The sequence below is a fragment of the Copadichromis virginalis genome, linkage group LG7 (assembly GCF_057382275.1).
Source record: "Copadichromis virginalis isolate Kocher_CV1m ecotype Utaka linkage group LG7, C_Virginalis_male_GT1.1, whole genome shotgun sequence".
NCBI lineage: Eukaryota > Metazoa > Chordata > Actinopteri > Cichliformes > Cichlidae > Copadichromis > Copadichromis virginalis.
This window is the reverse complement of record NC_140624.1, coordinates 33,457,144-33,474,732: the sequence shown is the minus strand read 5'-3', so window position 1 is coordinate 33,474,732 and position 17,589 is coordinate 33,457,144. Positions and strand designations below refer to the sequence as shown.

The window sequence follows — 17,589 nt, the reverse complement described above, 5'->3', positions numbered from 1 at the left end:
CGAGGTGCATATAAATTATGTCATTGGACTCTCAGGTGGCGTTGCAAGAGCAATCCCACCCACTTCATGTGGCACTTATTTAAAAAAAAGAAAAACAACCAAAACCAAGTATCAAGTCAGTTGTGGTAACCACTACACCACTGTTCCACCTTACAGATTAACAGCTTGCTCCAAATAAGTTTTAGTGTCACCAGCCAATTTACCCCCTTCTTAAGAAATGTGGTCAGAGTTTTTGTTGTGCAGCATTTTAGTGTAATTGTCTGACAAATATTTGGTTTGTTATTGGTTAACTGCAGTAAGAGACCAGAGGTGAGTGTACTTGTTTTGATAAGTGAAATTCTAGTATTTGATTTCTATGTACCCTGCTAATCAAGCTTACTGATCTACCTAAGCTAATCTCACCCTTCTTGTCTAAATATTGTCACAGCTCCAAAATGCACAAACCAATTTGAGACATCATGGTAGCTATGCCCATCTTTTATGTGTAGCCAAAGAAATATAGGAGAAAAATGCACAAACAGCACATTTTTTTTTAACTCTGTCACTTCGAGTGGAGGGTTTAAGATTCAGTGCATCACAAGTGTGAGCTCACTCAAAACTAATGAGAAGAAGCACAAGAGACAGAGTGGCAGAAAAAGGCAGGTAGAGTCAGATAGCTGAGAGCTAACATCTTCCATTTTTGATGCATCCAGTCAAAGGTAATTAAGCTCTGTTTAGTGTGTGTGTACATGTGTGAGTGTAAGTACATCTGCACGTGTGTGTTTCAGTGATTATATGCCTGTGTGACTGTGTGAGAGGAAGAGAGAGAGAGGGAGAGAGGCAGATTATCTGTGTCAGTGGCCATTTGCTCACAACTGGCGCCACATCGAAGAGAGCCAGAGGCAGAGAGCATCATGGGTAAATGAGCACACACTGCCTGGCGTTTTTCCACACAGCGGGCCAAGAGAGGAAAGAGAGAGAGAAATTGCATGCCAGATGACCTGTCTCCTCCAGTGTACGCTAGTGTTTCACTAATTCTCCGCAGGCACACGCGCACACAGTCAGGACCCGACAAAGCTGTGAATCTAAAGCTGATGGCTAGAAAAAAATGAATTGCAAAAATAAATGAATAAAAACAAATGCATGTACCCATGCACACACATTTAGCTTGCACCATACCTGTTACCCTGGAGTTGGTGTACGGAGGTGAAAGGCTGTCATGTGACGTCATGTACTGAGACCCATCGGCATAACTCTGAGGAGGGAGACAGGACATCTAGTTAGCAATGCAAACAGCATCATCTGTAGCATTACAAGTAGAAATAGTAGTCCTTGAAGTTGTAGAGACAACACTGGATGACTGACACTTTTACATTTTCCAGTGTACATGGTGTATACAGCAGTGTATAGTTCAAAATGTTTGGAAATATGTATGAAAACTAAATGTGAAGCTGTAAGTTTAACAACGTGTGATGGAGCTGCTTGTAGGCAGGTTATCTGTCTAAGTTTGACCACAGCAAGCGTAGAAATTAGCACTCTTAGCAGGAACATGACATGCTCCGTTTCCATAAATGTTGAATACTTGACGAAAAACACAACAGCAATGACAGGAAGCAAAGCTAAAGACGTGTAACACAGGTCTCCTGCCAAATCTAAACACAGGAAGTAGAAATTTGTGCAAACTGGTAGTAGTGAAGACAGGCTGAAGACAATTACAGGCTGAATCTGCTGCTGAGATGCTCTTGATGGAACTTCATAAAAAGCTTCAGCCTCTTCTGTACCTATCTGTATATTGATATTCAGTATATTTACTTCTTGGCAGATAAAATAAGTAGCTGGTAAAATGGTGGAAAGAGTTAAAAGAAAAAATACTGGATTTCTTCAGATGGTGACACAGGACAAACGGTTATCATAAAATCTATGATAAACAATTATTAAATGTGAATGTAATGTAATGAATGTAATATTCACAGCTTGGTACTGTTTCTATGCCCTGCTGCTATTGTACAACAGTTTAGTTCATCTCTGAGGTCAAAGTCATCAGTGATGATGAACCCAACCTTAAAAGTAAAAAGTTAAAAAAAATAAGAAAATAGTTTTTGATGTGTGCAAGTTAGAATTTTTGTATTTTCTTCATTCCCCGATTGCCACGTTTAGGGAAAAAAAATACTTATTCTGATTGTACGGTGTTGCGTTTAGGATTATGGATGTGGTCACTAACAATGACTTAGGCCTCAGATGGATAGCTCCGATCCTCTTTAGTACACATTGCCTGCTTGCCTTACTACAATATACTCTCAGTTTTAATCGAAAGCTTATAAAAACATAGAAGAATCATGTCGAAGACTGGTTCAAAGAGGGGCACACAATGAACCAGGGCCTGGGTGCTGAGGGATACCATAATAGACCCATTTCTGTAATATACTCACATATCTATATTATTGCTAATATATATTGTAATCTATCTATATCACTAAGCACTTCTGGATGGATGCAAACTGCATTTCGTTGTCCTGTACCTGTACATGTGCAATGACAATAAAGTTGAATTCTATTCTATTCTATTCTATTCTATTCTATTCTATGTGCACTAAGAAGTCTGATCCACCAAAGCTACAATTCACAGCTTACAGGACCTGGAGAACTCTCATAAGATGCTGTAACTCTTTAGGCTTAAGAAGAAAAATGGTGCCAGGAAGTTTGAACCCAGAGCCTTTTTAGTGTGTCGTTGCTAATATACAATTATCACTTTGGAACTAGAATGTACCTTTTTGGCTCGTTTAAACAGTCAAATACCTTAATTTGAAAATGAAAGGCACATATGTGATCAACAGTTCAAACACTGTTGTTGTTTGGTGCTTAAGATCCAAGACACTACTGTACAAGTGGCTGAGAGTTCCAGCACTTCAAGGTTTTGATGGCCATTAAAAATGTCTGTTTGAAAAACAGGAACAATTCTAAGGGGACAAAAAAAGTGAAAAGGTCCCTGCCAACAGGTTGTTTCAAGACACGTACAGTGCATTAGTCATGAAATGATGAATGTTATGAATGAAGGCAAACACATCAGCTTTAGTAATCATTATTAGCGGTTATTGTAATTTGTTACCTTGGAAGAACGACTTCCACTCGCCCATGATGCTGCACCCGTCCTCTCCTCCATATCTGTGAGACAGGGAGAGAATGATGGTTATTTTTTTAAATGACCAAAGAAAACACACAACACACAGTACTGAGAGTACAAAATTCAGTGTCCAAAAATTATGTGTTAATCAGCTAGCAAGAAGCAGATAGATGAAAAAATACTGAAAAAATGAAATAATAACAAGTTAAAAGAAACACTTTTCAGCGCTTCATTGTACATGATGTTCTAAAACACACAGTCGTTTCGTTTATACTTGACATATTAAATATCTGCAGTCCTTAGTTTTGCATTTTAATCACTCACAATATCAATCAATATCTTTCAGCACTTTTATATTACAATTGTAATGTGTCTATAATCAACCACAGCAGCGTAAATCATTATATCACCATTCCCCAAGTCATTAAACATTATTGATTATGATTGCAGAGCCTTTAATGTGTCTCAGGAAAGTTTAATGGTCCTTTAAGCCTTCTGCGGACCACTAATATCTAACAAACTGGATTAGGAAGTTATATTTTACAAAAGCTCAGAGTGTTGACTGAGGGGTCACAGGTAACCTATGAATGGCACCAGGTTCTGTAGGGTCATGATGAATTCTTATTCCAAAGGTTGACCACATGGCACACTGCAATCATCCTCTATGGACATTGTATGTTTATTCCTATTACAGTTTTTTACAGACGCTAGGACACATTTCTCAATACTTAGGTCACGTTTGCAAAACTCCTCACACAGTGAGCACAACAGAAGTCTATGTGGGCTAAACTGAGGATCAGTTATCATTGTTTTGGCACAAAATGCATTCAATGACTACATCTCTCAAATTTCATGAATTATCTTCTCACTCAGACACAACAACTGCCAAAAATCTTTGTACGTACAGGACATTTTGCATGTGCTTACATACTGTTTTCAAAACTGTTAAACTTATGGTCAAAACAATAACACAATGCAAAACTTAAAAAGACAGCAAAATTCAACAGCAATATTTTATTGAAACATATTTTAAATCTAAAAATGCAGTTTAACCAGCCACAGCTGATTCTCATTGTAGATGAACATCTACACAGGTGTTACTCCTTCAATTTTTCAACTCCTTCAATTCTGGCAGCCAGAAGATTATTTCCTAGGTGTGTTGCCCTAGATGACATAAGATGTGATGTGGATGAGAACATGTGGCCAAATGGAGAAGACCGAGTAGATTAGCATTACTATTGTATGTGTATCAGTGGATGGTGTGTATACAAATTCTTGTATTTTGGGTTACTTAGTGCAAAAAAATAAAAATACATAAACAAATATTAACAAATTCTGCATGATGTCTGATTCATTCCAGTAACATATATTGAAATTATAAACAGAGATGTGTCCTTGTTTTACACAAGAAAACACTGTGTAATGCTACATGTTGTTAGTGTTTTTTAGGTCATTGTTTTGTGGGTGACAAAGTGTGTTTGTCGGCTGTCAACCTTTGCTAGTGTTCTGGAAGAATGAGTTTATTTGAGACCTGAATAAAGTGTTTTGGTAGTTGTAGTGCATTTTGAATGTGAAATGAGCTGCTTTGCCAAGCTGACGGTCAGTTAGGAGGATTGTGTGAAGAGTTTTGCAAAAGTGACCTAAGTATTGGGAAATGTGTCCTAGCGTCTGTAAAAAACTGTAACAGACTAGCTTTAGTTTAGTCAAAGTTAACCAGACCTTTACTATAGAGCTGTGACGCTTACAAGGCTAACATCCAAGGGCATAATTTGACGATTTGTTGGTGAAAACAAAGGTCAAGAGACATCAACATCAACAGAGAGAGGAAGAAAGGAAGGGATACATGACAGGTAGACCGGTGCATTCAGGTCGCATAAAATGTGCAAATGCTGCTCTCTCACACACACACACGCACACACACACACACACACACACACACACACACACACACACACACACACACAGCCGTCTCATGCATTGTAATGCACAAATCTCTCTTCAATAGGCTCTTCATTGTGTCAGTGTGTGTATAGTGAGCAGCTTACATTCATTGTCGAGTCATTTGGAATGTCAGCTTATCTGTGTGTGTGCGTGCGTGCGTGCGTGCGTGCGTGTGTGTGTGTGTGATTTAGCACAACAGAAATAAACTGGTTCAGTTACAGAAAGCCTTTTGGAATTAAGCCAAACGTCCCCACCTTGACTAAGGTACCTTTGGGCTATGACTTTGTATAACAGATTAGAACAGACCAGAATATAATAGAGAATAAAACTTACGACAGTTTGGAGAAATGACAAAGAAAACACTTGATGGCAAGCTGGATTGAGCGATTGGCTTTTGAAAAGCAGTAACACATATTCAATAATGAGTTGGTCTGAGGGAGTGTGTTTGATGACCAGGTGGATATTTTCAACAAACACCTGATGAACACTCGATTTTATTAACACATACATGGAAAACGGATAAGACACTATATTTGTACAAATGCAGTTTGTCATCAATCCATGAAAATTTAGGGAACTTGTTATAATTAGGTGAATTTGGGCAAACTACAGGGTGGGCCATTTATATGGATACACCGTAATAAAATGGGAATGTTTGGTGATATCAAAGTCCGGTTTGTGGCACATTAGTATATGTGAGGGGGCAAACTCCTCAAGATGGGTGGTGACCATGGTGGCCATTTAGAAGTCGGCCATCTTGGATACAACTTTTGTTTTTTCAATAGGAAGAGGGCCATGTGACACATCAAACTTATTGGTAATGTCACAAGAAAAACAATGGTGTGCTTGGTTTCAACGTAACTTTATTCTTTCATGAGTTATTTACAAGTGTCTGACCACTTATAAAATGTATTCAATGTGCTGCCCATTGTGTTGGATTGTCAATGCAACCCTCCTCTCCCACTCTTCACACACTGATAGCAACACCGCAGGGGAAATGCCAGCACAGGCATCCAGTATCCGTAGTTTCAGGTGCTGCACATCTCGTATCTTCACACCACAGACAATTGCCTTCAGATGACCCCAAAGATAAAAGTCTAAGGGGGTCAGATCGGGAGACCTTGGGGGCCATTCAACTGGCCCATGAAGCCCAATCCACTTTCCAGGAAACTGTTCATCTAGGAATGCTCGGACCTGGCACCCATAATGTGGTGGTGCACCATCTTGCTGGAAAAACTCAGGGAACGAGCCAGCTTCAGTGCACAAAGAGGGAAACACATCATCATGTAGCAATTTCAAATATCCAGTGGCCTTGAGGTTTCCATTGATGAAGAATGGACCCACTATCGTTGTACCCCATAAACCACACCAAACCATCACTTTTGTTGTTCCAACAGTCTTGGAGGGATCCATCCAATGTGGGTTAGTGTCAGACCAATAGTGGTGGTTTTGTTTGTTAACTTCACCATTCACATAAAAGTTTGCCTCATCACTGAACAAAATCTTCCGCGTGAACTGAGGGTCCTGTTCCAATTTTTGTTTTGCCCATTCTGCAAATTCTGTGCACCGATCTGGGTCATCCTCGTTGAGATGCTGCAGTAGCTGGAGTTTGTAAGGGTGCCATTTGTGAGTAGCTAATATCTGCCGAAGGGATGTTCGACTAATGCCACTCTCCAGTGACATGCGGCGAGTGCTACGCTGTGGGCTCTTGCTGAATGAAGCTAGGACAGCCACTGATGTTTCTTCATTAGTGACAGTTTTCTTGCGTCCACATTTTGGCAAATCCAACACTGAACCAGTTTCACGAAACTTAGCAAGCAGTTTGCTAACTGTAGCATGGGAGATGGGTGGTCTCGTAGGGTGTCTTGCACTGAAATCTGCTGCAATGACCCGGTTACTGTGTTCACCAGATATCAACACAATTTCGCTCCTCACGTGTTAACCTCTTCGACATGTCAATGGCTGTGAACAAAGAGAAACTTGTAAATAACTCATGAAAGAATAAAGTTACGTTGAAACCAAGCACACCATTGTTTTTCTTGTGACATTACCAATAAGTTTGATGTGTCACATGGCCCTCTTTCTATTGAAAAAACAAAAGTTGTATCCAAGATGGCCGACTTCTAAATGGCCAACATGGTCACCACCCATCTTGAGGAGTTTGCCCCCTCACATATGCTAATGTGCCACAAACAGGACTTTAATATCACCAACCATTCCCATTTCATTGCGGTGTATCCATATAAATGGCCCACCCTGTACATTTGGAGCTTAATGGCTTTAGGAAAACCAGTTTAACAATTAGATATAGAGAACAAGTATTAGGTCAGAAGGTTTTTTAAGCACATGCTGGATTTAAGGTAATTAAGGTAAAAGATTACATTTAGGGAACTTACATTCCGTCAGATTTAGGATGGATTCAGGGAACACATCTGCAAATTTAGACAGTTTATATTTTATCACTCAGACTGACAGATAATACATTTGTTTGACCAGATTGTGGGAATTGAGACGTGAACCGATGTAATTAGGAGACACGCAACTTGCCTGGAATAAGGGGAACACACACTTGATCAGACAAGCAATGTCCAACTATGAAGAACTCAAAAGGAGGTATAAAGATGTGGTCTTAATGCACAAATAAGATTTTGCAATTAACTTTAGAAAACTGGAGGTCCTTGGCTTTGACGTCTTGAGGTAAAGTTGTTGAGTTGTAAAAACAAGAAGTGTAAATATTCTGTTATTAGAAATATGTCTATCATCGTTATTGAGATTTATATTAACTCATTCACTGCCATTGACGTCTATAGCCGTCAATTGCAGTGAATGAGTCAATGGGTTTAACTCATTCACTGCCAATGGCTGGCAGTGAATGAGTTAAAAGGGAAGCTAGTGAAATATTAACTTGTGGAGAAGGGATGAGATTAAACTAAGCGTCCACTTCTTCTCACGCCTTTTCAATATGTATACTGATTCAGAATTAGTGAAATGATATTTGAGTGTTTTTTTTCTCATTTTCTTCTTCCTAAATGACTTTCTGTTTATTTGAAGAACATAACTTAAACATGGTTGGTGTAGTAGAATGGATAAGCAGATTTTGGGAACTTAATTAAGGAATTTTAGTAATTTTGTACCCATAAGGGGAACAAACACTGCATTATTAATCATTAACTAGCATGATTTGGAGGTGTAGCTCTGTAGTATAGCGGTTAATACTTTTGTTTAATGTAAAAGAGCTCCAGTTCGAGATTGGGAGAAGCCATAATCCCCTGGGAGATGCTGTCAAGAAGCTGAGTAGTTTGATCTGATGAATATATAGTGATTCAGTTGGATTCTTTACCTGAAATAAAGAAAAAGCTAAAGTGGCTTTATATTACATGTCCTGGTAAACAGTTGTTTTCAGGTAACCAGAAATATGATTCTTTATATGTTTTATTTCTTTGGTAATGCATATTTCTGTCCAGCAAATAAGGTGCAGTTTGAAAAAGGGAATGAGAAGAAGGAAAAAAGAAATTAAAAGTGAAGAAAGGTTTGAAGACTGCTGGTCCTGATGAGGTAGAAATGGTGAAGATGGGGGAAAAAAGAGGAAGAGGAGTACAGCAATTAAAGAATGCATCTCTGCTCATTGAAAACTACAAAGAAGGGAAGATTGGATGAGAGGGAGGCGAGGAAAAAGAGGAGAGAAAATACAAGTTGGGTGTGCAGAAGTTGAAAGATGTGGCGAAGGAAGAGAGAAGGAGGAGAGAAGGAGGAGAGAAGGAGGCGTCCATGTGTCCTGCACCTGATAAGGCTCCGATTGAGGGCTATAAATTACACAAGAGAGAGGGAGAGAATTTACACACAAGCAGGGAAACACACACTGAAAAGCACAGAAACATACAGCCCTAACCCTCCATTTCTCCCTCTCTCACACACACGCACACACAGTGCAGGTTATCTATCATCAGTTAATGAACTTAGACTGACAGACAGCTCCATGTCTCTCACACTGATCCTATTAAGACCTGCCTGACACAAAACAGACTCCTATTAATACAGTTACCCTATGTGTGTGTGTATATGAGTGTGAATGTGTGTGTGTGATTACTGAGGACAAAAACAGCCCTGTGCCCAAGTACTACCATTGAGCCAGTCTTTGTATTCCATGTGAGTGTTGTTTTTGTTTTCTAATTTTTTTTTTGGCAGTAAAATACAGTTAACCTGGTCACTAGAGAACCATGTAGGGTTAGGGTTTGGTTTTGGTTAGTGTTTAGCATTGACTAGTTGGATAGTTTGGAAAGACCGTAATACTATATTTATAATGTAAAATCGTGCTAATTTGTCTATATTGGATGTGCCTGAAAGAAAACCCAATCAAAATCAAACCTATATGACCATCACTGACCTAGTGGATGTTAATATGCTAATTTAAAAGGGCTGATTTTCAGCTTTCAGTCTCCATTAAAGCAAAATCCTTCAACTTAAAGACAACTAGCTCAAATCCCAGCTTATTTTCTTGAAGCTACAATTTAAGGATGTCACCAAAATCAGTCCCATACACACAATTGAAAGGCAAAAGTTTTGCTGTATTAAAAATCATAATGGCAACCAACACACAACCAAAGCAATCTCAAGGAGGGTTTTTTTGTTGTTGTTGCAGTAACCTCTTTGGAAATAATTTCACCCAGCAATCTTCAGCAACCATTCAGTAATTGGTTGCAGAATAGACATTTTTCCCTCGTGGCAACTGGTTGCAAACATGTCTCTAGACCTGTGTAAATGATGCCTTAGATTAGACCCCACATCAGTGCTTCCCAGAGTTTAAGTAACAGACACAACTCAACATCAGATGCTCAGGCTGCATAAACCAGACGTTAATAGCTAAATTGTTGCAAATAATTTTTAAGAAGGCCAGTAAGAGAGTGAAAAGCATAATTCCTTGGACTTAAAAATTAAAAGCATTTGAATGAATATGTCTGGGTTAACTGTATTAGCCACTTTCAGGGAGAAACTTTTGAAATAACTGACCAATTCTACTCTGTGGCACATAGCTTTAAAGATTTCAGTTTCCTGGCACACACAGAGGAAATGCACCACGAACAAACATGTTATATATGTAATGATGTAATGGCATGAAGACTCACGCAGATACACACACACACACACACACACACACACACATACACACACACACACACACACACACATACACACACGTGTTGATTAAGGTAATAAATGGCCTCTGATTGACAGAAATGAGGACAGTGGTCGTGCTGTGAGAAAATCAAGCGTATGGGTGTGCACCTGTGTGAGCTCTGTAGGCTCACTGTTCTCATCTGGTCTCCAACCAAACTCTATAATTAACTATAGGCCTTCCCCAGCCCCAATATACAAATGTCAAACAGTGTGTGGTGATCAGAAACAGAACTATTGACACATTTATTAATTTAATAAAACGTGCACGCTCAAAGACTCAAATAATCCTAAAATGATCTTTAAAAAGATAACTGTCTTATTTTTGTTATGAATGAAAATCATTACCTGGTGTCGATTCAACAACGACAACGTAGAACAAGGTAACGGAAAATCATTTGTTCCCAGAGAAGATTTAAAGAAAATAAAAAGCTGATTGGCAGTTTTGTGATCATCATATTCACTGGAGATACTCTTAAGACTCTCTTTTAGTCAAACTCAGCTGTGTAATCAAACACTTTTACACCTTCTCAGTTGGGAACATCTCAAACAGAACCTCACCCAAGGTAAGCCATAATGAGTTGTAAAAGCCTTAAAGGCAATTTTATTTTGGAATTGACTTGAAACGTGAGAGCTGCACCACCAAGTGAAAATCAAACCAAATCTCATGGTAACTGATTTTTGTTTGGTAGAGCCCAGTGGACATATCCAGTTGGTTCTGAACAAATGGCCAAGGCGCTAAATTGCTGAAGGCACCCACACACTGTGATATTTTAGCAATGTTCTGATGCATGTGGACTTGATTATTACAGGGAGTGCAGAATTATTAGGCAAATGAGTATTTTGTCCACATCATCCTCTTCATGCATGTTGTCTTACCCCAAGCTGTATAGGCTCGAAAGCCTACTACCAATTAAGCATATTAGGTGATGTGCATCTCTGTAATGAGAAGGGGTGTGGTCTAATGACATCAACACCCTATATCAGGTGTGCATAATTATTAGGCAACGTCCTTTCCTTTGGCAAAATGGGTCAAAAGAAGGACTTGACAGGCTCAGAAAAGTCAAAAATAGTGAGATATCTTGCAGAGGGATGCAGCAGTCTCAAAATTGCAAAGCTTCTGAAGCGTGATCATCGAACAATCAAGCGTTTAATTCAAAATAGTCAACAGGGTCGCAAGAAGCGTGTGGAAAAACCAAGGCGCAAAATAACTGCCCATGAACTGAGAAAAGTCAAGCGTGCAGCTGCCAAGATGCCACTTGCCACCAGTTTGGCCATATTTCAGAGCTGCAACATCACTGGAGTGCCCAAAAGCACAAGGTGTGCAATACTCAGAGACATGGCCAAGGTAAGAAAGGCTGAAAGACGACCACCACTGAACAAGACACACAAGCTGAAACGTCAAGACTGGGCCAAGAAATATCTCAAGACTGGTTTTTCTAAGGTTTTATGGACTGATGAAATGAGAGTGAGTCTTGATGGGCCAGATGGATGGGCCCGTGGCTGGATTGGTAAAGGGCAGAGAGCTCCAGTCCGACTCAGACGCCAGCAAGGTGGAGGTGGAGTACTGGTTTGAGCTGGTATCATCAAAGATGAGCTTGTGGGGCCTTTTCGGGTTGAGGATGGAGTCAAGCTCAACTCCCAGTCCTACTGCCAGTTTCTGGAAGACACCTTCTTCAAGCAGTGGTACAGGAAGAAGTCTGCATCCTTCAAGAAAAGCATGATTTTCATGCAGGACAATGCTCCATCACACGCGTCCAAGTACTCCACAGCGTGGCTGGCAAGAAAGGGTATGAAAGAAGAAAAACTAATGACATGGCCTCCTTGTTCACCTGATCTGAACCCCATTGAGAACCTGTGGTCCATCATCAAATGTGAGATTTACAAGGAGGGAAAACAGTCCACCTCTCTGAACAGTGTCTGGGAGGCTGTGGTTGCTGCTGCATGCAATGTTGATGGTGAACAGATCAAAACACTGACAGAATCCATGGATGGCAGGCTTTTGAGTGTCCTTGCAAAGAAAGGTGGCTATATTGGTCGCTGATTTGTTTTTGTTTTGTGTTTGAATGTCAGAAATGTATATTTGTGAATGTGGAGATGTTATATTGGTTTCACTGGTAAAAATAAATAATTGAAATGGGTATATATTTGTTTTTTGTTAAGTTGCCTAATAATTATGCACAGTAATAGTCACCTGCACACACAGATATCCCCCTAAAATAGCTAAAACTAAAAACAAACTACAAACTACTTCCAAAAACATTCAGCTTTGATATTAATGAGTTTTTTGGGTTCATTGAGAACATGGTTGTTGTTCAATAATAAAATTATTCCTCAAAAATACAACTTGCCTAATAGTCAAAGGAGCTTGCAAAGAAAAGCGTCTGGACTTCTTTAAGTTACTTGAAGACATTTCACCTCTCATCCGAGAAGCTTCTTCAGTTCTAAGGTCAGAGTTGTTTCTAAGAGCCTGCGCCTTGGATCCACTGTCAGGGGATACAGAGCAGACTTGATTCTACAGAGAGCACAAAATCACCCTTTAAGTGAAAGGATAAGACAGGTCCATTTCACTATAGATGCCCTCCAGATCAAGATCAGCCAGACCCTGCAGGAACTGGAAACCCTTCTACCCTCTCCAATCTTAGAAGAGGTTTACAAGTTTGTGGACAAGGCTCAGCGGGCCCAACACTCTAAAGGAAAAGAAAGACAACGCAGGAAATTTCACACCTTGCTTTCAAAAACACACACTCCTCATTCTGAACCTACACAACCCAGAGAAGAAAACACACCTGAAGTCAGTCAGGAGAAATGGGTTAAGAACTTTTCAGACAGGATTCTCACTGAACCTGAAAAGAGAGTATTAGCTAAAGGACTCAATTTTGCCATTTCTCCACAACAGTTGCCCATAGTGGACCTCATCACAGCCACAGAATCTGCCATACGGATTAATAAATTATCACAGACAGAAGCAGAGCAAATCAGGATGAAAGTCTCAGCCATGCTCTCCAGTGCCAAAGTCCCTCCATCCAACCTCACAATACAGGAAAAGAAGGCCGTCGCTTCCCTGAGCAAAGACCACAACATCACTGTTTTACCAGCTGATAAGGGAAGATGCACCATGGTCCTAAACACTACAGATTACCATACAAAGATCACTACTCTCCTCAGTGACAACAATACCTACGAAGCCTTAAAGCGAGACCCCACAAGCAGCTACAAAAAGAAAGTTACAGCTTGCCTTCAAGACTTTGAAAAGGACAAAATTATTGACCGCCTTACATATCACCGCCTTTACCCAGGGGATGCCATACCCTGCATTTACAGACTTCCTAAAATCCACAAGGAAGCTGTCCCACTCAGACCCATAGTCAGTAGCATAAATTCAGCCACTTATAACATTGCTAAACACCTTGCTACCATCCTTGCTCCTCTCGTGGGGAACACCCCACACCACATCAAGAACTCCACCGACTTCACCGACAAGGTCCAGAAACTTACCCTGGATCCAGATGAAACCATGGTGTCCTTTGATGTAGTCTCTCTCTTCACTTGCATACCCACCACGGAGGCCGTGGAGACTGTCAGAAAACGACTACAAGAAGACAGCTCCTTGGAGGACAGGACCAACTTCACACCCGATCAGATTTGCACACTGTTAGACCTCTGCCTCACCACTACATATTTCAAGTACAATGAAGGCTTTTACAGACAAAAACATGGCTGTGCCATGGGCTCCCCCGTGTCACCTATTGTAGCCAACCTTTAGATGGAGGAAGTGGAAAGGAAGGCTCTTGGCTCTTTCAAAGGAAGAGTACCCAGCCACTGGTACAGATATGTAGACGAAACCTGGGTCAAAATCAAGACACAAGAAGTGGAATCCTTCACTGCGCACATTAACTCTGTGGATAAAAACATCAAGTTCACCAGGGAAGACACAAAGGACAACTGTTTGCCTTTCCTGGACTGCGCTGTGCACATTGAAGAGAACGGCAAACTCAACATCGAAGTTTACCGGAAGCCCACACACACGGACCAGTACCTCCTGTTCGACTCCCATCACCCTCTGGAACACAAACTTGGAGTAATTAGGACCCTACACCACCGGGCAGAACATGTTCCCTCTAAGCCTGAAGGAAAAAAGAAGGAACACACACATGTAAAGGAAGCACTCAAAACGTGCGGCTATCCTAAATGGGCGTTCTTAAAGTCAGCAAAGAGGCACAGAAAAGAAGACCAGAGACCAGCGAGGGAGGATAAGAAGGACAGACGCAACAACATTGTCATCCCCTATGTAGCCGGTGTATCAGAGAAACTCAGGAGAGTTTTCTCCAAGCACGACATCCCAGTGTATTTCAGACCCAGCAACACACTCGGGCAAAAACTGGTTCACCCGAAAGACAAAACGCCAAAACACAGACTTAACAATGTGGTGTATGCTGTACAGTGCAGCGAGGAATGCCCAGACCTCTACATTGGAGAGACCAAACAGCCACTTCACAAGCGCATGGCACAACACAGAAGAGCCACCTCCACAGGACAAGACTCAGCAGTCCATCTGCATCTTAAGGATAAAGGACACTCTTTCGAGGATGCCAATGTTCACATTTTGGACAGAGAGGACAGATGGTTTGAAAGAGGAGTGAAAGAAGCCATCTATGTCCACTGTGAGCGACCATCTTTGAACAGAGGCGGGGGTTTACGACACCAACTCTCTGCCATCTATAATCCAGTTTTGAGATCCCTTCCCAGACGCCTTAACGCCCACTCACATCCTGGGCCATCTGATCTCAGGAATTCGCATGATAAGGTGGGGCCAGGTTTCACAATGAACACACCCGAAACTCTGGCTGATTGGGACCCACACCCAGTTTCACACCTTGGCTCAGGCGATTAGAGGATCATCAGGGGTCCTTTTGTCCCTCTGTGGGGGGTTACTCCCACTAGGTTTATATCTGGGACTCTCCACCATTTGACCTTAGAACTGAAGAAGCTTCTCGGATGAGAGGTGAAACGTCTTCAAGTAACTTAAAGAAGTCCAGACGCTTTTCTTTGCAAGCTCCTTTGACTACGATGACCTGGATGACTGAGAACCTTCACAGACAACTTGCCTAATAATTCTGCACTCCCTGTATATTGATGATTATCCATAGCTTCAGTTCTTTCTGCTCGGTCAGCTATATTTTCTTCTTTGCTAGAAATCCAAACATTTTGTCCAGTGGAAATCTTTTGAGGTTAATAACCAGCATTAAACCTCTCTCACTTTGAGATACAGGACAGGATTCTCTGATGACTTCCATATTTTATTCATGCTAGAGTAGTTATCCGGCTTTAGGTTCTTTTAGGTGCAGTTCAAATAATCACCATTAGGTGGGCTTCCAGAAAAACACTGCCTGTGCATGTAAAACAGTTTGTGTTTAACCTATAAATTGCTGTGACCTTCTTTAGGTTAACCTGGCAGGTTCATTCCTTTCAGTGCTCACTCGGCTTCAGTTAGATCTTGTTTGAACAACTCTATTTGAATTGACCCTTCCAGCTGTTTTTTACTGATCCCCACAGGGAAATGTGTTCTCCGCATTTAACCCATCTTCAGTATAAGACGAAGTGAGCAACTACTGTGCAGTGCCTGGGGACCAACCCCAGCTGTAAGCCAAAGCCTTGGTCAAGGGCACAGACACAACAGAATTAACCTACCATGTTTTTTGATAGTGGGAGTAAATAGAGATCCCAGAGGAATCCCAGGGAGAACATGCTAGCACCACAAGGAAGAGCCTTTCAGTGATCCAACTACTGTTAAACCACAGTGCTGACCAGTATAATTACATTTTAACTGAAAATAGAAGTTATTTCAGGAATGAATCTTTACAAACAGTTGTCTTCAAAATAAACAACACGCAACGAAAGTTCAATAAAACACAACGGAAGTGTTTTTTAGACGATGTGATGGAAGGGTGCAGAAGAGACAGAAATCAAAACATGCAAAAGATTTCATGGAAACTGTTTAAAAGAAGTGGTGGATATTTCAGTTTTCTGAGAGAGAAAAAGATAAAAAGTAATGTGTGTTTTTTTGTGTTTTGTATGATTTATACAATATTAGTTTTCTATTAGCCGTTTACTGTTAGCTTGTCACTTTTGCAGCTGGTCTGTCACATTATTATCTCCCCAAAAACACTTCTGCTGGGTTTTGTGTATTTTTGCAGCAGTTTTCTTTTTGCTGACATGTTCTTAAGTTGCAGTGCGTTTGACCTCTCATGACCACTGGGTCACTATAGGTCACTATAAACAATAAACTATAAATAAACTATAAACAATCTGGTTTGTACGTTTCAACCTAAACTGCAAGCTCTCATCAAAACCTGAGGATGACATAATAATCACAGGAGTAATCACCTGCAGGATGAAAGAAAAAGAGAAGAGAAATAGAAAATGAAGCAGGAGGAGACGTAAAATCATGAAGGACCACAGATGAAGATCTAATTCAGTCATTTTAGGAACTGAAGCTTCTCGTACTTTCACTGAGCTAAATTCAGATTATTATCCAGGGCGATCACAAACACACACACACGCACACACACACTAAAACGAGACAGTAAGAATTAAGAGGCAGATTGCATCTCTGTATCTTCTCCTTTAAAGCTGCTTAAACTGTCTAACACCCACAATCCCACTACGTGTGTGTCTGTTTGTGTGTGTGTGTGTGTGTGTGTGTGTGTGTGTGTGTCTGGACAAGTAGAGGAAGTGATGAAACAATCACATTCAGGAAGTCGACCACGTCCTGTTTTGTTATATGATTCATGCCCTCTCTCCTCGTCTCCCTTTCATTCCTTCCTTTGTTTCCTTCCTTTCCTTTGCCCTATCTCTCAAACCCCATTTCCTCTTCCTTTACTTTCTGTTCATCTTTCCGTCCATTTCTCTTTTCCTTCTTTCCCATATTCATTTTTCCTCTTTTCTTCTCATTCTTTCCGGGTCCCCATCATCCAATTTGATTTCCCTACTTTCTTTTCTCTCTTTCTGTCCTACCTTCATACTCGTTCTTGTCCTTTTCACATTTTTTATTCTTTTCCTTTTTCTTAGTGCCTCTCTTCCTTCCTTTCCTTTCTCTCTCTCCAGCTCTATTTCTTCCTCCATCCTATCATTCTACTCTTTTTTCTTCACTCTATTTTTATTCTGCTCCATATTTCTTTTATTATTAACTCTTTCGTCTTTACTAGTTCACGTATACCCTCATTACTAGAATTTAACATATATTCCTCCCTTCACAATTTTCCTGATTCTTGCTTACTTTCTTTCCTTCTTTTCCCAATTTCCTTTCTAATTCTTTTCTCCCTTCCTGATAACCTTTATCTTTAATCTTTTTTTCTTTAATCACTCCCTTCTTT

At 40.5% G+C, this 17,589-nt stretch overlaps 1 protein-coding gene across 6 annotated transcripts in view; it reads right to left on the bottom strand.

Annotated features, from left to right (window-relative positions):
* tcf4 (transcription factor 4) overlaps nt 1-17,589 on the bottom strand; it is a 257,476-nt gene that overhangs the window by 180,047 nt on the left and 59,840 nt on the right. For all 6 annotated transcript variants that reach the window (XM_085463117.1, XM_085463118.1, XM_085463112.1 and 3 more), the window contains 2 exons: nt 3,086-3,141; nt 1,159-1,234 (listed from right to left, as the gene is read on the bottom strand). In XM_085463117.1, coding sequence (XP_085319243.1) covers nt 1,159-1,234; nt 3,086-3,141 — 132 coding nt within the window. The remainder of the gene's footprint in view (nt 1-1,158; nt 1,235-3,085; nt 3,142-17,589) is intronic.